The 24,770-nt window shown below is 43.0% G+C and overlaps 1 protein-coding gene across 1 annotated transcript; it reads right to left on the bottom strand.

Moving 5' to 3' along the window:
- Nucleotides 1-23,824, bottom strand: MTHFS (methenyltetrahydrofolate synthetase). Its single transcript, XM_064722073.1, has 3 exons — nt 23,594-23,824; nt 19,650-19,914; nt 1-1,308 (listed from the first exon to the last, which is right to left on the bottom strand). The coding sequence occupies exons 1-3, from the start codon at nt 23,732-23,734 to the stop codon at nt 1,085-1,087; spliced, it is 630 nt and encodes a 209-aa protein (XP_064578143.1). The 5' UTR covers nt 23,735-23,824; the 3' UTR covers nt 1-1,084.
- Between the last annotated feature and the right edge of the window lie 946 nt (nt 23,825-24,770).

The raw sequence follows: 24,770 nt of genomic DNA, 5'->3' as shown, positions 1-24,770 counted from the left end.
TTTGGTGAAAATAAACGCACTGATTTATTGATTGAGGGAAGAGTTAAACATGCATAGAAAAGGTGAGGTTGCATTGAAGAAGGAACACAAAATTCTGAAGTTTGATTGAGCCTGACTGGAAATATTGTGCTCTTATACCACAAGGACAGTGTGCAGAGGAAACTCACTTTTTTCATCTGGATTTTCACGATTGTTTTGAGAAGCAGAGAACAACCAACCTTCCACCCAAAAATTTATTCCATCCATAAAACCTGGTCTCAGCAATTCTCAGCATCTCTCATTTTTTACCATAGCACCACACAGTATTTTGAGACATCATGAATGGCTAATGTACAAAATTAGAGAACTTAAAGTAATTTTGAATATTATTTTACCAAAACAGTGCTGTCTCTGGATAGAGAACTGCTTGACCACGTTTTAGAACACATCACAATCTTGCATTCAGATAAAGGAAAGAACATACCAAAGTTATAGACATCAATCTTTCTTTATTAACAGGTACTCCCTTTATTTTAAGACACCTGCGAGGAGCCAAGTAAACAGTCAAAATTACTGCATAGACTAAAATTAATTAAGGCTTTTTTCCCCATCACCATTTTTTCCCAGCTTACTCTAAGACATCTCCATCAATTCCTTGTTTTGTTCATGGATGCACACAATATCTAAGTACTAAGAACTTTTACCACTACAAGTATCTAATTCCAGAATGGATCACGAACTGTCATTACTAGGCAGTTCACTTTTAAACCAGAATAATAAAACTCCTTAGTATCTAGAAGCTTGTACCTCAAAAATATTATGAGGAGAAATGGTCCTAACTGTAATAAACAGTCACTCATTCTTGTTTGTATTGATTCTAGAATAAGAATTCACTCCAGACATTTGCTAATTAGAAGCAAATCAACACAATCCTCACTACTATTACCACAGTTACACTGTTTTTGGAGGTTTTCCCCCCCCAAACACAAATAGTGTATTTTATTGGTCCCAAAGCCATACACGACAATTAGAAAAAAACATGATTGATGGATATGACCCCTTTTTTGGCTGCTTGCTCTGGAGGTAGGTTGGTATCAAAACACTTTCAGCAGTCTTCATAAAGGATTTCATCTATTGGAACATCATTTTCTGTCACAGGCACTGATTCACAAATCTGTTCTCTAAAAGCCAAAGCAATCGTGTAAGGCTTTCCACGGGGATGTTTCATACATCTTTCAAGATAGGTATCATAATATCCTTTCCCTCTTCCCAATCTGTTGCCTTTTTTGTCAAATCCAAGGCCTGGCATGAAGATAAGGTCAAGACCTCCTGCAGAAAAATGAAATAAGCATTAGTGGATGCCCTGTGGATTTCCTGATGGCTTGACTACAACCACAGAACTTCAGACATTTGCAAGAACACAAGCTTTGTGTTTTGTAAAATGCTTCCCTTTCTTTGATCAGACAAAAAATACTTTGAATACTAAATCTGTAAATTTACATTTTCATCTATCAATTGCGTACTAGTTCAGCTGAAAAATAATTAAATCTTGAAAAGCTGAATGGGAAAAAAACCCTGCATTTTGACAAATTTATTTTATCATTTAACCCCACACTTCCAAATACAAATTATTATGACTCTAAATCAGACAGAGGCTGAACTCAGGGAAATTAAACGCAAGAGGAATCAGAAATCAAATGAACTTCAACATCAGACACAAAATAGAAAAGGAAAAAAAGGATGAAAAGATGTGTAGGAGAGAGGGGAGACATCTTCTTGACACCACTGTAAGATGACATGAACCTTCTCTTGACCTTCCAAACCCAAAAATCCTTGAATACAATATATTCTGAAAGTGGCAATTTGCCCTCCTAAACCAAGATGAAGATTTGAAGGCTTGTCCCTTCATGATGTCAGGCTCCTTTTGTCCCAGAGGATTTTCCTTCTCAGCCTCCAGCAATTTCCTCTGTTGTTCCAGCAGCACACACAGGCGTTCTGCTTGCCTGCCCTAAATATCCCTCCTTCCAGTATTCTGGTGAGATTGCACTTGATTGGAACGCAAATCAGTTAAAAAGCTGAAAGAAAATGCATAAGCTGCTAATGACCTGGACTGGCTGGAAACTCCAAGAGAAGACCCCACCAACCAGCCCCAGATAAAAAGGCAAGAGCTCTTGGTTTGCTCCTGCTCTGTCAGGGGATGTGATCAGCACCATGCCAGGGAGCCATGTCCAGTTTACACTTGGCTGCACACTTGTTTCAGGAGCTGATTCCCATCACTGAAACTGCCACGAGCAGTGGCCACCAGGCACGGAGGCTGCTGCACATCCCTGTCCCTTCTGCAAGGCAGGCACGTTCAGTGTGACAAGTCTTGCACAGACATTCTCCAAACAAATCAGCTGGACTGGCCTGGTGCTGACTCCTGAACCCAGGAACATCCCATTTAGTCCCTTCACAAAGCAAAGAAAGTATTTTATTTCTTGCTGCTGTAGCAGACAGACACTTAGTGAGAGAAGGGCAGGGAGTGGAAAGGCAGCACAGACTAAAAGACAGCTGACACGAGTCTGGAAAGAGAGAAAATGCAGAGTCTCAGTCCACTGCTTCTGCCTTCTTACAGGAACAGTGCTTAGCCTTGAGCAGCTTTTCTGTGACCAGACTCTGCTCCTGGACCAGAGCTTGGACCTGGTCAGGTATTTTTCTGCTTTTTCCATGTCCACACCTAATCCTTCCTGCCATTTTGGGCTGAGCTGCTTTTAGTACAACTGAGGGATGATGCCCAGCACTGAAGGAGATGTGTGGGAGCATGTACTGGAAAAGCCAGAGCAAAGCAGAGTTTTTCAGTTTAGAGGGAATCCCACCTGAAATCACACAACAACTCCAAACTCTGCCTGGAAGAGCATGTTAACAGTTCACATAAAACCAACTCATCTGCACACACTTCCCAGGCTCCTGGAGATTTCCTTCAACTCTTCATTGTTCAGAGAAGAGTCACTGACATGAACACTCATCCATCATGGCCTGATGTCTTAATTAGAACATTGATATAAAATATGCAAGGCAACACAGTGCAAAATGCTTAGAGAACATCAATCTTGCAAATCCAGCAAGAAGCACAGTTTTTCTAAGGAGGTCAGGGGAGCAAGGGGAGAGAATTAGCCAAAGAACAGATCACAGAATAACACTGGTGGGATTAAAAAGGAGTCAGGGTGTTTTACACACTGCAGTCAACTTTTGATTCAGAGAACAGTGAAATGAGTGAAACAGTAAACAGCAAACAAAGAGAAAAAGAGGCCCAAAGGAAGAATCATGGTCTCCCTGAAAAGAGATGCCATATTAATGGTACCACCATGTACATAATTTTGGACATACCACATCACATCCCCTCAGTTTGGTCTTGCCAATTGTCAGGCCTGTGGAGTAGGACCTAGCAACCAGCTCCCTGCTAGCAAGGTCAGGAATAGATTCTGCAGCTCAAATCCTTCCCCAGGTTACTCCTACTTATTTTCTCCACAACCTGCCTCACATCAGCCCTGTGGAGGTATTCAGGTGGCCCAGAAAGCAGTAAGTTCCAATCAGTCATGATGCACAGAACTAAACACACTCTGCCTCACAGTCTGCTTCAGTCGTTTTCACTCCAGGTGCCTCTCAAGACAAAAAGCAGGAAACATTTGCAGTCTGCTGCTGGCAGGAAGAAAGCACACAGGGGGCAAATCTGCAGAGCAAAAAAGGTGCCATTTCTCCTTACATTTGTGTTAGAGACACGAAGAAGACAAGTCAGGGGAAACACTAGGGAAAGAGGGAAATGGCAAGAACAGTGAAGGGAAGAAATATATTTTCTGTGGAGTTTAACTGATATCATCAGGCGCCTCAAGTGAATTTAGATGTATTAAAGCACTGTTTTCCTCTGGGTTCTCTGAAGAAACAGGGACTCTTTTAACAAGCTGGCTCCTCTATAATCATGGGGGTTTTATGTTGGAGAACTCAAATAAGCTTATGAAAATCTCAATATGAAGAATTATGCTGTAAATACTGTAATAGTTACCCTTATATTTTTCTTCTGTGGAGCACAGCAATACTGACTGCCTTGCTCTGATTCACAACATGTTCTCTGATATCCATGCAACTCACATTGCACATGGTTTAAGTAAAATATCTTTCAAGACTTTTGGTAGAAAAAATGACACAACTAACCCTGCACGAAGCCCAAGGGCAGCTCGAGCAGCATTAGTCCCAAATCCTGTATCAGGATCTAGAATGGATGGCAGAGAGCTGCAAGGACTAAATGTTTCCCTGACATGTAACTTGGGGAGGAAAAAACCTCTTGTGGTTCTGTGGCAGTGTGGGGGAAGAGCTGTCACAGGAAGAGAGGTGACACAGATGAGACCAAGATTGCAGACACTTAAGATTGTTATCAGCACTGAGGGTACATCAACAGGATGGCAGCTGAGGATAAGAACGTGCCCCTTGTGGCATGGGGTCCTCATGCTCCCCAGCTCTCCCAGCCCTGCAGGATTACTGTCTGCCACTCAGTTCTGTGCTTGCTCTGTCCTAACATCCCACAGCCCTTGCTCTTACAGTCCACTGTGTGAAATGGCATCCTTGAAAATCCAACACCACATCAGGTGTTTAGTGCCTCATCAAACATGTTAATGAAGTCTCATGTTTGACATCTGCCCATCTCCTTGCAATGTCCACTGTCTCCCACGTGTCTGTAAACATTAACTGCTGCTTCTTGGATCCCAAGGGTCCTGTGACCACATCCACAGTCAATAGAGTTTTGTTACAGGTGAGCTGTGCTTCTCCTGGAAAACTTGCATGTGATCTGCAAATTGCTGAAAACACTGTCTCAAGCAACAACGTTTTGCTCCAACTTCTATGTAGAGAATATCCATGGTTCTTGCACACTTTAAGCTACTGGGTATTCCAGTAAGGTTAGTAATTATGATGACAGTCACCTAATACTCAGTGTATCTATGGCATAAGCTCTTGTGGCTACAGCTGCTCCAAGTGTGTAGCACCAGGCGTGAAATAATAACCCTGACTTATCTATCAGTGTGGGCACACAGCCATGCTGACACGGCCACACAGGCTTCATTTATACTGCTAAATGCAGCACAGCCAGAAAACAAATTGATTTACAGGATCACAGGTGGTCAATACCTTAATTGTCAGCACAGTGTCTGGCACTGCCGGACCAGGTGACACCCATGACTGCTCCAGGGGACAAGACTGCCATGTGCAGTAAAGGCAGAAGGGGACAGGTCTGACTCCTCCAGACAAAAGAAGAGAGGCCAAGGTCTGTGCAGTGTGGACAAGATGTATCTGTGGCACTTATCCCTGTGTTGTTTGGCAGTGTAGATGCAGTCACAGCTTCTGAACCTGTCCTGTGCACAGGCACACTCTGTTTGCGCTGACACCCTTACAATGATGTAGACATACCTTATGTCACAGAGGAGTGAAATGACTGGCCCAAGGACTCAAGAAATTAAATGTGTGGCAAAACTACATTCAAGAAGCAGGTGTGCAAGCTGCACATGCCCTGACACAGCCAGCAGACCAAAGCATCAGCATCCCCTCTGAGTGTTTTAAATAAGAATACACAGTTTCGTTTCCTCCGCAGTGAACCTCAGTTTGGCAGTGCATTTCTCATTACCTTCCATGATGGTATCAGGTTTGATTTGTTCCCCAGGGAAGGATTTTCTCCTTGCACCTCATTACCTCTCTTCTCCTTAATCTGATGTTCCTATTTGAAATGCCAGCCGGCATTTTCAGAAGTGTTCTTGACAATGGTTAATTATAGAAGGGTCCATCAAACTGCACAGATACAGGTCATGTAAAGACTGCTGGGGACTTGTTCTGCCCTCAGAAGGAGCAGCCAGCATGGCTCTCTCCTCCCAGGCTCGAAGGGGCTCCACCAGGCTGTTATCACCCGCTGTGAGGGGTCATTCATCTCCCCCTGCACAGCTTGACATTCCTAATGGAAGCTGAAACTGAAACACTCTGTCATCCCCACTTCTCATCCCTTGCTGCCACTTGCTTTGTGGGCACAGCAAAGCACCTGAGACCCATCAAAGCGGGAGCTAGGACTCTTTTGATCCTCTCCTCAAAAGCAGAGACAGAGGATGGGGCAGAGGCAGAGCTGCAGCAGCTCCTGTGTGCCTGTGAAGAACAGCAATGAGCTCACACGAACCGTGCTCATGCTGTCTGAGCCTACAAGAGGTCAACAGCGATCAGCTCCATGTCACTGCTGCTGCTCCTCACAGCAGCAGCTGTGCAGTTTGAGCTTCCCCTGAAGCACAGAAGTGTGTGCACTGTTTACTCCATCACCACAAGGATGGCTGGATCCTCACAATCTGGTACCTCAGGCAAGAATGAGTTTTCCAGTGGTTGGTTCTGTTTCACACACACCACCCCTCTCGTGCTTTGCTCAGATGTAAATGATTTCATAAGGTGCAGGAGCAGAAGAACCAGGCCAAGAACAGCTTTCTGTTTAAAGGAAAGGAGTGTTCATGTTGCTGTGCCACCATAAACAATGTCAGATCTGTGCAAAACCTCTGCTGAGCTCATGAGTAATTGAAAGCTGTTGATTACAAGGAATGAAAATTTACTTTGGTCCTTTTCTGACCCAGCAAAGACCACAATGGATTAAAAGGCAAACCCTGTTTCAGGAAAACCTTACTTTCCAGAATTAAGAGTGCAGTAACCATATGTTGCCTCCATATCTGCTACCCTGGCAGAGAGGAAAAAAACAACTCAATCACTTGAGTTATCTAAGTATTACCTATCTAAGTTACCTAATATCTAAGTATTAGTCTTGGTGACGTGCAGAGTATGAGCCAATGGACTGGAATAACTCAGAAATTTCTAATTAATGACAGAGTCATCACTGCAACTTTAATTACTGTCAACATTAGCATAGTTAGGCCTTCTGGGTAGGTGTGTGCTTTCAACACATACTCTATAGGGCACAGATTACCATCCTGTCTGTATTTACACAGCACCTAACACTGTGGTCTGAGTTAATCACCAGATCTAGGGGAAAACAACTCCACAAAAGTATTTCACTTATGCTGCAGAAAAACCAATCCCTTCCCTTTTATGGTTTCTCCTAGAACATCCTGGGTGCCCCAGCACCACTCCTGAGGTTACCAACACTTACTGTTTCCTTCCAGATAAAAAGGTTTCTGCCCTTTGGAAAAAACCTGCCCTGGGTTTTGAGCACACCATCTCTGCTCTCACTTGTCTCTTGGTAAATGATCAAAGAGGGAAATGCCAGATCTGCTCACTACAGATCTGATCCAGACCCTGCTGAGGTGCATGGTTCCCAAAGGGCTGGGATTGCTTCCAGAGGAAACAAGCTCTTTCCCCCACAAACCCCTGGAGAAGAAAAAGTTATATGTCCAAGGAGACAAAAACATTATCCTTTGCTGCAACTCATAAACATTTGAAAAAAAGGCATTCATCCAAACCCAATGAGGTGCACATCCAGTAACTCAGAGGACTGCAGACATAAACAGCAATATTGCTTGCCTTGACCCAAGCCAGTCTGCTAAAATGCAAATACAATCTCTTAAAAAGAAAGGAAACTTTTAATCGATAATTCTTATTTGCTTACATGATACAGTGTCAGAAGCTCAGTGTGAATTCTCATCTCCTTGGAAACTCAAGCTCCAACATGAAGGACCACATCCTCAGTTGCTGCAAATTGACATTGCCCCATTGACTTCTCTGGGCACCCACCTTGGGAACTACATGAAAATATCCTGCATTACTGACGTGAGTTTGAGAGGAATGAATTATTTTCTCTTGTAGTTATGTGCTGTTGGTTGTTCATAAAAAGCTCTCATTGTGTTCTCATTTTGTAGCCTCCTTAAGGTCCCAAACAGATACCTAACAAGACTAAAAGTTGTGTTTCATATTAGAGTAAAAAACATCTCATTTTAAACTGCAGTCAGTAGCTTTTCCTCCAGGTGTTTCCCCTTTGAAAACACATTTAATTGTGCACTACATCAGCAGGACACTGTTTTCTACCTATTCACAGACACCTGTTGTCACAGAATCACAGAACAGTCTGAGCTGAAGGGACCCACAAGGATTATTGAGCCCAACTCTTAAGTGAGCAGCCCACAAAGGGACTGAATGCACAGCATTGGCATCACAGCCACCATGCTCTGACCAACTGAGCTCATCTCAGGCTGTTGCTTCAGAAGGAGCCAGAGGAGGTACCCAGCACAGGAATCAAAATCAAAGTATCCAAATCTCACAGGCTCCATCCACAGCTTCCTGCTATGGGACACACCATTAAGTCCTCAAAACTTCAACTCCTCCAGGGAGAAATGCTCCTAACATCAGGGGTAATTGCTTTATTTTCATTCCTGTGTATGGGAATTGCAGGCAGCAGGAAGGTGCTGTCTCCTTTTGTGTTCCAAAGAACATTTTGCACACCCATACCCCACCTTTCACAGCCATACAGATGCCAAGCAGACTATCTCCTCTGCAATCCTGGTGCCCATGCTGCTGGCATGACACAGACAGCTTCTGTTATTACTTCAATAAAATATTTTGCAGAAAAGAGAACCATCAGCAGAATCTACAAACAAGCACTGAGCAACTCAGCGTTTATCTGTCTGCTCATCCATGTCAGTGCTTTGTGTCAGCATGAAACATTGGTCTTCACAGCTCACACTTGCCCTGCTGAACTACAGCATAATAAAATATTTATCTGCCTCCCTGAGAAGCTACATGATAGCCATCACTCATAAAGGTTTAAAACAACTGAGTGGCAGCCACTTGCCCGTTATTAAATCTCAAAAACACATAATAAAGCTGCTTGATCAGCTCCTCTGCTACTGTGAGCTGTGCTCAAGTAAATACCTCTGATTTTGAATTAAACCAAAATCTTGCAGGTTTAGTGCCAGTACATCTGACAAGCTAAGTGCATTGAACAACATCAGCTAAAGTTTGTCAGCCCCGCTCAAACAAACCTATCCTGCTCCACAGATAAATGTCCTTTCATGTTTCACCAGAGAAGGTGCTGTACAAGGCTAAGACTTGTGTTTCTGGCTGGTTTCACAATGTGGAAATGCTGTGTGAGGCTATAACCATCACACTCATTTCCCCTGAGGTTTAACTTACAGTAAGATGGGGACTAGAGTCTCATTTTCAGAGCCCCACCTAAAAGAAAATGTGAAAAGTATTTTTATTTTTCACTATTATTCATTGAGCCTGCATAAGCCCTGTAAATAAAACATGATCACTCAATGCCACCCACAAAATGTCTCGTTTTGCAAATTCAGAGTAAGGGAAAAAATAGCTTAGAACTTCCCAGTCATCAGTCTGTGAAAAATGACTTAATCTGTTTCTGATATTCATATATGTGAGCACAGTCTGATTGGGAAAACATGGGCAATCAAAAATGTTTGGTTCCAAGGCTTGCACCTGGATTCTCCTGTGATTTCAAACCACCAAAATACTCTGAAACCAGATGTACCACGGAGCAATTCCAAAGAGAGGAGAAATGGCATTAGAGCCACTTTACAGCACATCAACATATCTTGTTAAATCAGCAAATGCTGACTACAAATCTGCTCCTTTAGAGAAACTCACAAAGCATTGATGCTTGAACTGTTTATGTGGGAATACTGCTGCATCCTAAAATACAAGGATCTTTGTGTTTTTATGGGAATTTCTTTATTTCTTTATCAGCTACACTTCCATGGTGTTTGCCTGAGCATGCATTTGAATACTCCCACTGGATACACGTGCATGTCTTCACTCTTGCTCCTCTTTTGCATACTTTGTCTGGGTATTTTTAAATCAAAATGAGACAGAGGTGAATCATCTGGGGTTTTTTCAATACTTTCTGCATCACTACCAATATTTCCAATACCCTTTGACTCACTCAGCAGATAGCCTATCATAAAATACGCAGAATTACTCATGAAACATAAACAGGTGGGACAACAACTTCCAAGTCAGTGGAAAACCTGGAAAACCTGGCTCCTGTAAGGAGTGACACCATTGATGGGAATATCAGGCTGCTTACAGGCAGGGTTTATTGTACATGCAGAGTCAGCTGGCTGGGAGGTGATGGCACCTTCACAGTTGCTGTCAAATGTGTTATCACCACAACAGCTGAGAAATCTTGCTTCTTCCATCTCAAGATTTTATTTTATCTTTTTAAGCTTGCACAGTTTAAAAATCCAGTTCTCCCTGGAATCCTATCCCTCCCTCACTTCAATCCTCAATTTTTATGGGAAATTAGGCTGGAGCATTTGCTCTCCTGTGTGTGAGAGAGCAATGCCTGGGTGAGATTTTAATTATAGGAGAGCAGCCGAAATGACACCAATGTTCCATGGTAAATGTATGGAATGCTGACACCTGCCGGCAAAAGCCTTCATGTCATTCCTGAACAGAAATCTGCCCTCATCTACATCCCAAAAATTCCCATCTCACATACACAACAGCCAGCCCAAGCAGGGACTGAGTGCAGCATGACACCAAACGTGAAGATCCAGAGCTATCCTTACACCATGAGTGTCCTGCTCCCTGAAGGCCAGTGGGCTCTGGGCCAGTCCAAGGAGTTTCCCACATCCACAGGAATAAATGTGTATTTTGAATCTCAGCAAAACCAGCAGGGATTAACTGTGCCAGAAGAACAAATCTTTTGTAGCTGGAAAAGTGCTGACCTGATTTAATAGCCCACTAAGCTGGCAGTACACCAATGCTAGGAAAAAGAAAGGGGAAAAAAATGTCACAAATTTCTGCCAGATTCATGAGCAGAATCTGCTCAGCAGCAAGTACCAGAGATGGTACCTGGGATGAGGGGAGCACAGAGCTGGGCACAAGGAAAGGGCAGCAGGGAAAAGCTTCCTCTCCTCTCCCCAGAGTGTGTGCACAGAGATGAGCTTGGTGCTGAGTCTTCCTTTCCAAAACATGAAAATAAAGGGACACAAAGATGTCTGTCTGGACAATTACTGCAGCCAGAGATACTTGCACATTGGCATTTCTCCTGCATGAGTTGTACAGGCTCCTGCCACACTCCAGAAATGAATTTCACCTCTTATCTACCTTTCAAAGACTCCTGTCTCTAGGAAACTGTATGAAAAAAAATGACAATGCTACTGTTCACATTCACTGGAGCAAAATTAGCCCTTTGAAACAAAACCCTTGAGAGTCACTTGCAATGACTTCAAGGCCCTTGCCCATGTTGCTTTCACGTCTCTTCAAACTTTAATTGATTACAGCAGAAGTAATCTTTTCAGTTGTTTTGATGAGTTTTCTGCAAGAAGGCAAATGTGGATGTGACACTTAAGATGATTACAAGGAAAAACAGTCTTTTAAAGCCTTAATGATCTTTATGGAAGCAAAAAGCTGTAGTGTTCCAGAGCTCTCAGCCTTTCAGGTTCACTGCAGGACACCCTGGCATGGGTGGTATTATATTAAACCACACGGTGCTCGTGGTTTAGTCTGCACAAGGGAGATTCAGGACACAAGGACACCAAAGAGCATTACAAAGCAACACCATAAAAATATATGAACTTTTGCATTTCAGAGCACTTTTTTTAAAGCCTGAAAAAAAAAGTCTCTGTATTGTGTCATACCTGTTTCTGAAAAAGAAGCACTGGGAGAAACTCAGGTAAAAGCAAAATGAAGTGTTGATTATTGAGCTGCTCCAGAGAGTTCTGGAAGCTGGTGCAGACCTCAAGGGAAGGGCTGAGAGCAGCTCCAGGGGAGAGTAACCCCAACGCTGGGATGGAGTCACACATCTTTCAGCTGAAGGCTGGGATGCAGAAAAACCCTGAGGAAAACTTGCTATCACCTGGAATGTTTTATCTCCAAGAAAGCATCTTCCTAGCTCTACCTGCTAAGGAACAAGCAGGATGGAATGATATAAAATTATTTTATACATCTTTACTAGTGGAACAGGCCCTTTTGTAATGATGTGTCATTGTGGAATACTGGTGTGGAAACCTCTGAGAGATGTGCCCAGCGAGCTGATCTGAAAAGCAGTGTCATGGTTTGTACAGAAAGAATTAACATCTCCAGTGCCACTACAGGCATTTCACAGTATTTCTTTACCTGGGCATAAAATTTTCTCCCAGGCATCTTTTTTTCCAGAATAACATCAGAGAGATTGTAAATGCTGAAAAAGCAATGGCTGGAACTCCTCGAGAAAAGCTTCACTACAAGAAAAATAAAACAGTCAAAGTGTGATAGAAAAGAATACAGTAGTATTCACAGTACAAGTGCAACTAAACAAGGAATAATAAAAAAGAATGTAACTCAAATATCCTTATTTACTTCTCATCATAGAAAAATGAAGTATCCCTTGAACTGAAAGCAGCAAATTTAAAATGAATACAAGGGACATAATATTTCACATGTCACAGGAGGATAATTTAATATTAACATAATAAGGAACATAATATTTCACATTACAACTAACTAACCAGTACAACTCACAGCTGTTGGAAGGCAGCAGAGCCAAGGGCTTAATACAAATAAAATTAGATGCTTAGAGGAATGCTCCAAATGCCTGCTGGAAAGAGAAACCAGAACCTGTTTGTAAGGCAATAATCTGGGCGCTGCAGCTGCAGAGGTAGGAACATCCTTCACTTAGTGCTACACAGCTCCAAGTTGTGAGATTTCCTGACTCTGTAAAACATGTGATGCTGTATTGCATGTCCAGATCCTGCACTGTGAGGGGAAGGATCCTCTCTCCACAGCAAAATTCATGACCAGAATGTTAATGCCTCATTTGCACTGAATTTTGTTCTTCTTTTGCATATCAAAAATACTATGGATCATTGTCTCCAAACAGAAGTTCATTCCAAACTTTAAATCATTTCATTAAAAAGTAAATTACATTAGCAGCTAAGCCTCGACTTTCAATTTTGCATTGTGCCATGCTCTCAGGTTTTCTTTTTATGGCCAGTGTAAAAAGATTTTAAATTATAATCTATCCCTTGACATATTTTGTACTGCAAGTTTTAATCAAGTCTCCCAGAGGAAAAGAAAATCTAATAGTACCTTCAATCACTTTACAATCTTGTTTGGGGTATGTTTTTTTGGATTTTTTTTCCCTAAGCAGAAACATTTAACATCTCTGCTTTTCACATACACCCATATTTCATTTATTCTTGCTACATTCCTATCTGCATATAGCTCATTTAAATATTCCCAACTACCTCTGAGCATTGTTTACTACATATCTTTTTTCAGAATGATTAGCATCATTTTGTATGGTCCCATTATGCCTTCATGGACAGCTGAAGTAGGGTAATAGACCTTCCTTATTCCTTCAAGCCACAGCATTTTTTACTCACAAGTGTTTTTTATTTCTAAACTCTAATGTGCCTCATCTTTCAAAATCCTCTCACTTCTGGTGCATGTTTTTTGGGGGGTGGGGGAGGAACCCATTATATTTTTTTAAAATCCCATTTTATTTTGCAGTTTTAAGTCAAACCTATTCCTCTTAAGACTGTGCTGCCATCAATTCAGTCACACTTCTCAAGAACTGTGCTAAAATTTGGAATAACTAAGAATACTGATAGCATCACAAGGCCATCAGTCCTGGCAGCAAATGCAGAATTTTGAATGCATGAATAAATAGCAGGAATTTAAAGACAGGTGAAAAAGAGTTTCTGCAGACAAAAATGCTTCTGCAGGGCAAATCCTGATGGCAAAGTTTTTAACAGGGTTAATGGTCACTCAGGAATAATTTCAAACTACTCCAGGTTTGGAACTGTAGCCTAGAGGTAGCCAACAGTTTCCTTGCAAGAGAATAATGTTCCCTGATATAAACCCTTATAAACTAAATGGCATCACACAGGTAAGCTGTCCCTGTCTGTTTCTGCTGCCAGCAGGTTGTTGTAATGTATGCTACAGCAAGCCTCACAGTGTTCTGGAAGTTAAAAGGGCAGAAAGATAAAACTACCTTAACCTTAAAAGCCAACATTCAAAAGGTTATATGAAAACAAAGCTGCAAGAAGTTGCTGCTAGACATATGTTAGTACTTCCTTCTTTTATTTCAAATTTGGATCTTTTCTTTTAATTAACAATAAATTTTTACTGTCATTGAAAGCATTGATTTTCTAGTTAATATTGCACTTATTATCTTGAAGTTACAACACAAATGCTGTGACCATTAGGCCACCAAAGTTTTCAGCGCTGAAAATGCCAGAAGTCTCCAAACTAAATTACAAAATACAACCCTTGTTCTTAATACATTCATTTCTCAAAGCAAAAATGCACTATGCTGTAGTTGAGTAGCAGCAGATTATTCAGCATTCGTACATATAAGATGCTATTTTGTCAAATGCTGACATTTTTCAGCTTGGGTACTTATGCCAAACTGAGATGGGAGCAGGGGGGTTATGTTTGTTTTATTCCTGCAGAATGGTTCACTGGTTTCCAAGATCACAGCTAGGAAAATAAATAAATAAATAAAAGAAAAAGGAGAGAAGCTCTGTTGCTCCATGCCTTGTAGCAGGAACTTGAAATCTCACTGGTAGCACCCTCACTGGTGGTGATGTGGCTTCAGCACAGTTCAAACCCATTTGAGCCAGGCATATGCAATGCTGCAAATGTGTGAAAAGCTGCCATTGGCACAGGCTTAGGAGAGACTGTCAGGGCGAGTTCTGGGGCTCTCTGAAGGTGCCCCCCTCCCTGTGCCACTACTGGAGTCACATCTGCATGGTGGCCCCACACCTCTCTCCAGGAACCTGTGCCACAGGGGATGTTCCCTCCATCCTGGCTCCTCATTCCTCCTTCCCCACACACAGCACTGATCTGGCACAGGGTAAACTGGATCCACTAATCTGGGTTCAAAAAATCCCAATAAAAACAGGAGAGGGGAAAGGAGGGGAATAATCTTCACCCAGAGCAGCAGGTTGATCCAGCTCACCAGAGAGAGGCAGGAATAGGCTGAAAACACAAGAGGGAAAACTCCTCAAGCTGGTATTGGTGCACAGATGGAGCACGTGGAGCTGCAGGCTCAGCTCCTCCTGCCAGACCCATCTCAGCTGGGAGGACTCCCAAGAACTTTCATTTCACTGGCTGCTGCTATTCCTGCTGTCTGGGGCAAGACTGGGAACTGAAACATGGAAGGAAATGATGACTGAAGTTTCACTGAGACTTTTTTGGCATGACACCCATTTTCACAACCCCTCGCCATCAGCTTCCTTCAATTGCATCAGTCCAAACCTGTGTGGTGGTTCTGAGAAGAAACTGATGCTGGTGCTGGGTTACTCCTAACCAAGACTGCTTTCACAGCAGAGGTCCCAACGTGGCTGCAGGGCCATCTGTGCAGGCACAGGAGAGGATGGGTGGGGACCAAGAGGAGGAAAAAGAGCAGCAGCTTATTTAATCAAGCACTGCCCAAAAGAAACAATCATAAAATATGTATTTTGTACTATTTAGTGGGGAAAGTCAAGTTTTTCTAAGCCAAGGCAAAAGAGAAAGAAGCCAGCACAGTGGGGAAGGAAATGAGTAAATTGGGATGGAGAATCTTGTATGTCTGGAAGCAGACAAGTGAAAGAAGACAAAACACATGATCTCCTCCCTTTTGGCAGGGACAATCTATTTATGCTGGCCCAGCTGCCCCTGAAACGACAGGCTGGGACTGAGAGCAGGAGGAAGTGGGGAATACAGTGAGAAAGGCCAGAGAAGGACACTTGAGGAGGGAGTTTCAGAGAAGCCAGGCAAAGAGCAGAAGGATAGAAAGTGACATTATAGTGGTAGAGAAACTAAAGCTTGAAAGAGGAAGTTTAGTTCAAGGCTGAGACAAATCTGGAAAATTATTGTTTTTGGAGGAAAGAAAGAAGAAAACTTAATGTTGGAAAAACAAGTCTGTATTCACTGGGGGCAGCTCCTCTGCAAAACAGGCTGCAACAGGAACCTGAGCCTCTGCTGCTGCTTCTCCATCAGCAAATACCACTAAATACCTTTATGTAACTGAATGGTGCAGTGATGAAGAGCCCATACAGAAATGCAGATCTCCATCCTGAGGTTTGAATAATGCACAGTACAGAGGCCTGCAGCTCTAACCTGGGCAGGGAGAAAGCAAACCACTGAGCAGGCACTCCTTAGAACAGTCATTAACAGCAAGCAGAGTTCATCTTCTGCCTCTGTGAAAGAGCCCAGACCATTTCACCTGGGTTCATCTCTGAGGGAGTTCACACCTGAGGGACAAGGACCATGTAACAACGTACTGTGACACCAGGGCAGAATTGACAGAGATTAAGAGGCTGAATTAAGTCTGTACACATAATCCCATTTCTTGCATTTCTTAGAAAAGCACGTCCCAATCCATTACAGTAAGCAGATTCAGAACCATCATTGCTAATAACATTTCATTTTTTGGCCAAGAAAACTATTTAGGCCAAACCCCCTTCTCCCATCATGCAGATGAATGTTAGAAAAGCTGTTTATAATTTATTGCATACCTTCAGCTACCAGTCAGTAGTTCAGTTATGAACACTTAAGCATATTTGCTCAGGTCCAAGCCTTCCACCTGAGATCCCTGGCCACATGCCTCCAGTGTGAGGCCACATGCCTCCAGAATGATTACTAAAATTCAAAGAAGTCTCCAAGAATTTTACCATATGGAAACACTCAACCTAGTCTTTTTATCTTTTTTTTTTTTTTTTGTCCCAATAAGAATAATCTCTTTTTCAAAAGAATAACTTAGCTTTTCCCTCATAGTTCTCAGAGCAGGTCTAGGTAATAATAAATAACATTACAAATGAGGAAACCCATGTCCAGCTCAGTGAATCACACCACCTCCCTAAACCACACTGAAAATGAAGCTGCTGGCAAAATGTTCTTTAAACTTCTGTAGGAGTACTGATAAAAAGCAAACACGGAGTACAGTTTTATCTGATTAACTCCTTGCAAAGTTGTGCAATGTTTCTACCCTTCTGTAAACAAATACTGCAACCTGCCTGGATTTTCATCAGCAGTATTACCTTGGGCAAAACCCATTTATACCTCTGATGGGCAAGGATAAAAATGGGAATTGGTACTTATTAGGAAAATGTACCACTGGCTTGCCCCAGAAGTTGTCTAAGTATTTCAGTAGATACAGCTGGAAACTAACCAAGTCATGCACCTACACACACCCCTACTCCAAAATATCTGAACTTCTTCCACCTTTGTTCTTTCTGTTATTGTGTCCATATAGCCTGACAAAAGCAACTTCTCACATGCCAATGGGACACCCACATATGGTAGAGAAGATGACAGACTTTCTCCTACCACAAAGCAGTGATCTTTGTTTATGCCAACACCGTGTGACGTGAGTACTGCCAAGATGAAAAGAGGCAAACCTGGTCCAACAGAAAAAAGGACCATCTCCAAAAGGAAGGCTTGTGTCTATACAACATTGCCCGTGAGTGGTACCAAAGACTGGGAAACTCTATGCAAAAATTATACCTAGTCTTATATTTGAGCTATTCTTAACAGTAAGTATGCCTGATGTTTTATGGACTGTGTGAATTTAAGTTTTTTGTCATGCAAAATGAATACACTCAGAAATGGCATGGCTTATTTATGTACCTGCAGGCTATTTCTTGGAAATTACATAGTAATTTATGCCAGCCATGGGAACATTGCTAATGTAACACCATGTTATCTCCTTACAACAATGTAAATGCCTCAGATCACCAAAGTATTTGATAACATCTCCGAGACAAACGTGCCATCCATGCGTCATTCCAACAATGGAGGATGGATGTAGCAACAAGGCAATTTGCATTCTTGCAAATGTACCAAAGTTCAAAAAATACAATAGGTGACAAAAAATATAGCAAAAGGAATAAAAAGGCATATTGGGTTGAAGTGTGTGGGGACAAATTGGTAGTGTGCATATGATGCTGCAACAGTGGAGGAAAACTAAACTAATTCTCTAATTTACAAAAACTGTTCCAGGATAAAGAACCAAGGTTTGACTTCCAATCCAAATGGCCTTATTCCAAAATTACTGTACCAACAGTACAAACAGACTAATATTGAGTTTCAGGCAGAACAAGTCTGACATGGACATACATCAGTTCTTACAGCTGGTCTCTTGGCACCTCTCTGTAGAGCACAGGAGCCCTTCTGGCATTGCTCTCTGCCCACAGCCTGGTGCAGAGAAGGAAGCAGCAGCTCCAGAACTAGCCAGGTACCAAAGTGTGCTCCTGCCTTCCCCATCTTCACTGTCTGGCACCTAGCTACATCTCAGTGCACTCTTTACCTGGAAGTCCTTGCTCCCATCATACCTCAAATTGTGTGTTTACTCTGTGATGTCTACAACAGACTGGCTAAATTCAATTAACAGCAGCTCACCAGTAGCACAAAAGCTTGTCCAGAGTGCCTGAACTAAGCTCAGTCAACAGAACTCTGGATATTTTTTATTACCTTCAAAAGTCCCTAAATCCCACCAATAAACACAATTTTTTGACAAACATTGGCAAAACATCAAACAGTGCTAAATATTAAATTTAAAAAAGATGATTGTATAAGGCAGTGAAATCCCTTGCTAGCTAAAATGTAGACACAGAAAGGATTCTGAATTAGGAAAGAGGTAATGACCGAAAATAAAAGAGAAACAAACATGGTGAAGTGTTCTGGAAAAGTACATTGGCATCCCAAAGCAAATACAAGCCCAAGATCAATCAAACAGAGTCAGAGAAATGTTATGTTCCTTTACCAAGCACTAAAAAGCTGGCAAGTGTGTGAGGTGTGGAAGCTGTCTGCATGGTGAATTTCAACCTGGAGAAAATCTTCCTAGACTGAGGTTTAAAGCATGAGTTCAACACAACTTTTCCATTAATAAGATTAAACATTTCTGCAGATGTTTTGAGAAGACATTAAAGTGTTTACAAAAAGAATGCAAATAATCACTGCAAATACACAAAAAGTAAGCTTGTTTATAAGTAGGAGTTGGGGAATTTTAGGTTAAGAGATAGGTTATTTGGGGATCAAAACACACACACATAAGTTTGATCTTAATTAACTTGTACATTCTCAACCCTATGAAGAATTCAGTGTCTGAGACAGCATTATAAGGTCAAAATAAAAATGTGAGAGAATGATGCTAGAAAAGACTGCAGGCCAAGAAAGTCCTTTTATTTTCAGTCTAAGGTCTCAGTCCAGAGAGCTGTTCTACAAGGGCAGGCTCCATATCAGCACTGCGATTCATCCATGCAACACAATTTGCAGGATCAAAGATTTCAGAAAATTCTCAGTCTATGGGCATCACCTGAGAAGTTCCCAGCCTTTCAGGCAGCACAAACCAAAGTTCTCAGAGAACATCTTAGACCTGTGAATCCCCTGACTTTCAGTGGCAGCTTAAGCTACCCCCAGCTACCCCTCTTTCCTTCACAAGCCTCCACATGATGCTGGCTGAGACTGTGCTGAGGATGTTCATGGATCAGACCAAGAAGATGATTTAGGTGGAGGGCTGAGTTTTCTTTCAGCTGGATCAGTGCAGTTGTGTTCCTGCTCTGCTGGCATGTCATTGGGGTGGCACAGGGTAGAGAAAAACAGGCAAGAGAAAAGAGCATCTTTCTACAGTGTATAAAAACAAGGTGTAACATTTAATTTCATTCTTGCTATCAAAGTATTTCCTACCAGCCTTCAGGCTACTCTTGCTCAGCAATCCCATGATGCAGCAATAAAATACTCACCACCAGCAAGAGCTTCCTCTCTTGCAGTGTCATCATCACTGGGCTGAAGAATATTCCAGGATGTCAAAGCAAGTGAAGACATGTCTTCAGCTGATGATAACTTCAGCATGTCCATGTGATTGCTCTGAGGTTTGTAACGGGGGATGAAACACTCCTTGCCTTGCTTAAAAATGTCCTTAATGATTTCTTCTGTCTGAACTTCATCTGGCATGCTCAGGAAAATTGCAATTCTTTTGGATTCTTGGTACTTGGGATGATCAATCACCTACATGGGAAATTGACACAACTGGTTTGTGAAAAGTTTTTGGAAAGATCAACTTACTTTCATTTAACACAAAATATTCATTGAAAAGGGTAGAGATACAAAGTTTGATGCATCATAAAGAGAATAAATTGACTTTGTTGCCTACTCCAACATTTCTACCATTAGCAAGATCAAAATAGGCGAATTTTTGCATCTAGTGAACTAAACACTGCAACACAGGTTTGGGCCAGCCAAGAACAATTTTGCAGACAATCTTCCAATCCTCTAAAGATTTGTGCCATAACAGTGCAGTCATGGTCAAATGCCCAACAAACACCACTGCAGAAGAATACAGCAGGCCAGAACTGCCAGCTTATACAAGGGTTTAGCATTCCTTTCCTTCCATCCTTTTCACAGGCTGCACCTCTCATCTGTGCCCAGGCAGAGTGGAAGTGCCTCAGTGATAATAACTCAAAGGAAAATCAGCTCCTGAGCAGATGAGTGAGGAGCACAAAGTCTTCCAAGAACAGGCCCCTCTTTCTTTTGTTAACCTGAATGTCTTCCCTCCAGCAGGATGAGATACATGACTTCAAACATCACCTGCTTCTAACAGGTGATCTTATTACTGCACATTTTTCAAAGCTCCAAGGAAGGATGGCCTTGCCATTTTTTTGCTTTTCACGAGACTCTGAGCTGGGCTTATAAAAGGCTGAATATAGGAGGAAAAATAAAAAATCCTTACATGGTGAAAAAGTGTTAGCAGACATACCTCACCTGTCTCTGCCCATTCCAGACTGAATTCCACATTAAAATTTGAAAGGAGGCTTTTAAAAGCTTGTCTTCTCAGTCTCTAGCACCTTATATATTTTGTCACTTACATCTGGACAAAGGTATAAATGTGCCCCTACTCATTTAAATGTGATTTACTCTTACTCTACACACTTAGATAAAAATCTATTAAAAATATCAGACAATTGAGAAACTCTCTACTGTCTACAGAGCGGAGATCACCAGATGCCCTGCTCAGTGTTTGTATAACTGGAGGGTAACTCACTCTTATGAGCTTTAGCCTTTGCCCTGGCCTTGTTTTGAGATACAAATGCCCCATCTGAGTCAATATATGGTTCTCACTACATTTTTTATTTTCTTCCCATCACAGCAGTTAAAAACCCAAGTGAAATATTCAGAAGACAGATGGAATTCTGTAAGGCAAAAAAAAAAAAACCAAAACACTCCAGACTAAATGATGGTGTATGTGTTGCTTGGCCACAAAAACATCTTCATTCCAAACCATATTTTATTTCCTTTTCTATCTGCCTAACCCTACACATGGATTTTTCCACAGAATTAAGTCAAAAGACCAGAATTTCCATAGTAGCTTTTGCTGCAAAAAGCAGACTGTTTAGTCCAACTGCAGACTCCAGAAAAGAGTTGTGGCTCATGTTGAGGGCCTCCAGAGCCAAATCCTCTCATGGGTTTGGTGAGGAGAGAAACTGAGACTTTCAAAAAAGGGCTGTGTGCTCTGGGCACCACACAGGTCCCATCTGCTCTGATGTATCCAGTAACACATTAATCAGGCTGTAAAGGAGCAAAAATGAGGTTGAAGATGTAAACCCACATGCGAGCAGGAAGACACAATTTCAGATATTCTCAGAATTGTGTAGATGCTCCTGCTATGACTCGGAACAGCTTCTGAGAAGACTGAAAAAATTTCCACGCTTAACAAATATTATCTGTCCTTTGTTCACCAGCTGATGGCAATTTTTTTCAGAATCAGAGCATGCAAATAGCATGACTTTAATCATGAACATAAGCATTAAAAAAGAATAATCACCCAGAAGCTAATTAAATACTGGTGGCTAGGTCAGCCTGTGAAGCTATTTCATTTTGAATTTAAAGATTATTTTGAAATGAGATTTTTCCACTAAAAATATTACTCAGGTGTTATAAAATAACCTGCTCGCTTTAATTAGCTACAAGCACTGATGTATGCTACAAAGCTACATTTTTGGCTTTATATAATTCCAAGTATTTTCTCAGCCTGTTCCAAAATTCCTCCATGCCTGCTGTATTCGCTACCTCCCATGAGGAAGCCAACTCTACTTTCTGCCACTTACACAGAGCCACTCTGTCCCAAGCAAGCTCAACATTTTCAATTTGTGTCACATTAAGAAAAGGGCAAGATAATTTCAATTTATGTCATATTTCCTGATGCCTTCTTTTAAGCAAAACAAAGGCTGTATCTTTAAGAGTGCTCTCACTAGAAGGAATGAGTGCTGTGTTGCTGTGTTTATCAGCAGCAATTAGACAAAGGCTGAGGGCTCCTAAAAATTCAGTACTCCATGGGCTAGGTGCTTAAAAGTTGGCTGAGGACTCTGAATTTTTGAAGGGGATGCATACCAGTATTTGCTAAAATTCAAGAGATTCAAGTCTAGGATGAATGATTACTAAAAAGCATTATCATGGGGGTGGGACACTACATATAGATATGTTTTTAAAAAACATTCCCAAGGAAAAAAAGGGTTATATAAATTCCAGTTAAAACTTCCTACAACTTCAAAGTTTCTGTGCTGCCACATCCCACTCATGAAGTGGCTACACATTAGTAGTAAATGAAGTCTATAAAATGATTTGACAGCCTCTGGCAGGAAAATAACCATATAAATGTAGATCATCTAGAAGTACCCGCTGGTGCTGCAAAAAAAATGAGGACTGTGCTCTATTACATGCAGTGACTGCAAAATAAAATTTTATTATGTTTATTAAAATGATAAAATACATCTATATAAAAACTGTGTAATCCAAACACAAACAGGACATTTCAAAAGTACATACCCATATCACTCTGTGCTAGGATACCAGTTAGGCAAACCCTGCTTGATATCTTTTAGAGTGTGAAAATTATATTAGAAATAAAATTGTGTGGAAGAAACACCGCTGGAAGATACAGAAGGGAGATGACAGAACATAAAACAAGAGGCCAAATCAGGCAGTGGCTGAGTTTTTGTATGTACGGCCAGAGAGAGCCAGGCTGGCGTGAAATATCTGAGATAAACACCTGAGGAGCCTTGCTTGGGGCGTGTGGCAGTCTGCCCCCACTGTCCCCAAAATCCAAGGGTGATGTGTGACCACGCTTGGGAAAAGTGTGACCAGCACCCAGGGGTGAAGTGTGACCACCGCTCCAGGGTGAAGTGTCCCCAGCACCCCGGGGTGAAGTGTGGCCACTGCTCCAGGGTATCCCCAGCATCCAGAGCTGATGTGTGACCACTCATGGGAGAAGTGTCCCCAGCACCCAGGGTAATGCATGACCACTGCTCCAGAATGAAGCGTCCCCAGCACCCAGGGCTGATATGTGGCCACCCACGGGAGAAATGTCCCCAGCACCCAGGGTGAAGTGTGACCACCACTCAGAGCGAAGTGTCCCCAGCACCCTGGGTGATGTGTGACCACCGCTCCGGGGTGAAGCGTCCCCAGCAGCCCCGCGTTAGCCGCCAGCCGTTGCTGTCACTCCGGCGCCACAGCCCCGCTGCCCGGCGCTGCCGCGGCAGAGCCGAGGGCAGACTCCGAGGCGGAGCTCACCCCCGCCCGGCGGAAGGGCGCCTGAGTCACGGTTTCGATCACCGGCAGGGCCTGGAAAGTCCCGGCCGCGCTCCCCGGCGAGCGGGGCCCGGCCCTGGCCGTGCCCGATGTCCGCACCCACCTTGCGCCCGAGCAGGCGGGACTGGCGCTGCTTCTCGGCCGCGCTGAGCGCCCGCAGGCGCTGCCGCAGCTCCGCCCGCAGCTGCTGCTTGGCCGCCCTCAGCGCCGCCGCCATCGCGCCGCCGTCCCCGGCCGGCTCCATGCGCCAGTGCGCCGGGCGGGCCCGCGGCGGGGCCAGGCAGGCCGCGGGGGCGGCCCGGGACCGCCCGCTCCGAGCCCGGGTGGCACCGGCCCCATAGTGCGGCAGGGCCCCTGCCAACACCAGCGTGGTGGGGTTTTTTACTTGTTTGTTTTGTTGTGTTTTTTTTTTTTTTCCTCCCCTGACGCAGATCGCAATGAATTTCCCCTTCTCTAATTTCGCTGCAGGAAGGGAAAGTCCATTTCGGCAGGATGCTGTAGCCCCCCTGTGTGCCAAGCAGTTTCAGATCCCGGCGGTGGCCGTGCGCTCTCCTGGGGGATGCTGTGATGGACGGCCCCGTGGTGGTCAGCGGTGTCCAGCCCATAGCTGTGCCCACAGGGAAGATGTGCCGGCCCAAGGGACGTCTCTGAGTCCGACACACCTTTAACTGCCCGGGCAGGCGGTGGAGTCACCATCCCTGCAAGTGTTCAAGAAATGACTGGATGTGGCACTTAGTGCCGTGGTCCAGTTGACAAGGTGGTGAGCAAAGATTAGACTCAATGATGTCAGAGGTTTTTTCCAACCTGATTGATTCTGTGATTTTAAGCGCAGAAAGATGTTTCTATAGGAGAACAGCTGTTTTCATAAATCTCCTCTGTGTGGCTTTTGATGACATCTCAGTTCAGCTGCTGTGTGCAGGGATGAAGTCATCAGCTGTCCCACTGGGCAGCTCTTTGGGCTCACCTTGTGTTCTAGAAGCAGCACGTTGTTCTCCCCTGGCAGATCCAAGGATCCCTTAAGCTGCAGTGCCCAGGACCTGGGCACTGCTCAGTGTCACGGATGGATAACTTCTTGACACTTACATGGGCACTATTTTATAAAACTTAGCTAATAGCCGTGCTGTTTTCAGACACTTTACTATGCTTAGAATTGGGATGGAACATCTCATCACTGCTTTTCTTGCTCTGCACTGAAAAAAAGGTTTTCTCCCAGTGAAGTTAACCCGGAGCCCACTGGACCATTAATGATCCATCCAGGCTTCTTTTGTTTAAACCCTGCC

The sequence above is a fragment of the Zonotrichia leucophrys genome, chromosome 10 (assembly GCF_028769735.1).
Source record: "Zonotrichia leucophrys gambelii isolate GWCS_2022_RI chromosome 10, RI_Zleu_2.0, whole genome shotgun sequence".
Taxonomy (NCBI): domain Eukaryota; kingdom Metazoa; phylum Chordata; class Aves; order Passeriformes; family Passerellidae; genus Zonotrichia; species Zonotrichia leucophrys.
This window is presented reverse-complemented; position numbering and strand designations above follow the sequence as displayed.

Coding starts and splice junctions, on each gene's coding strand:
- MTHFS (XM_064722073.1), bottom strand. CDS start 23,734: ATGGAGCCGGCCGGGGACGGCGGCGCGATGGCGGCGGCGCTGAGGGCG. Junction 19,915..23,593: donor CCCGCCTGCTCGGGCGCAAG/GTGGGTGCGGAC, acceptor TTTCCCATGTAG/GTGATTGATCATCCCAAGTA. Junction 1,309..19,649: donor AGAGGAAGCTCTTGCTGGTG/GTGAGTATTTTA, acceptor ATTTTTCTGCAG/GAGGTCTTGACCTTATCTTC.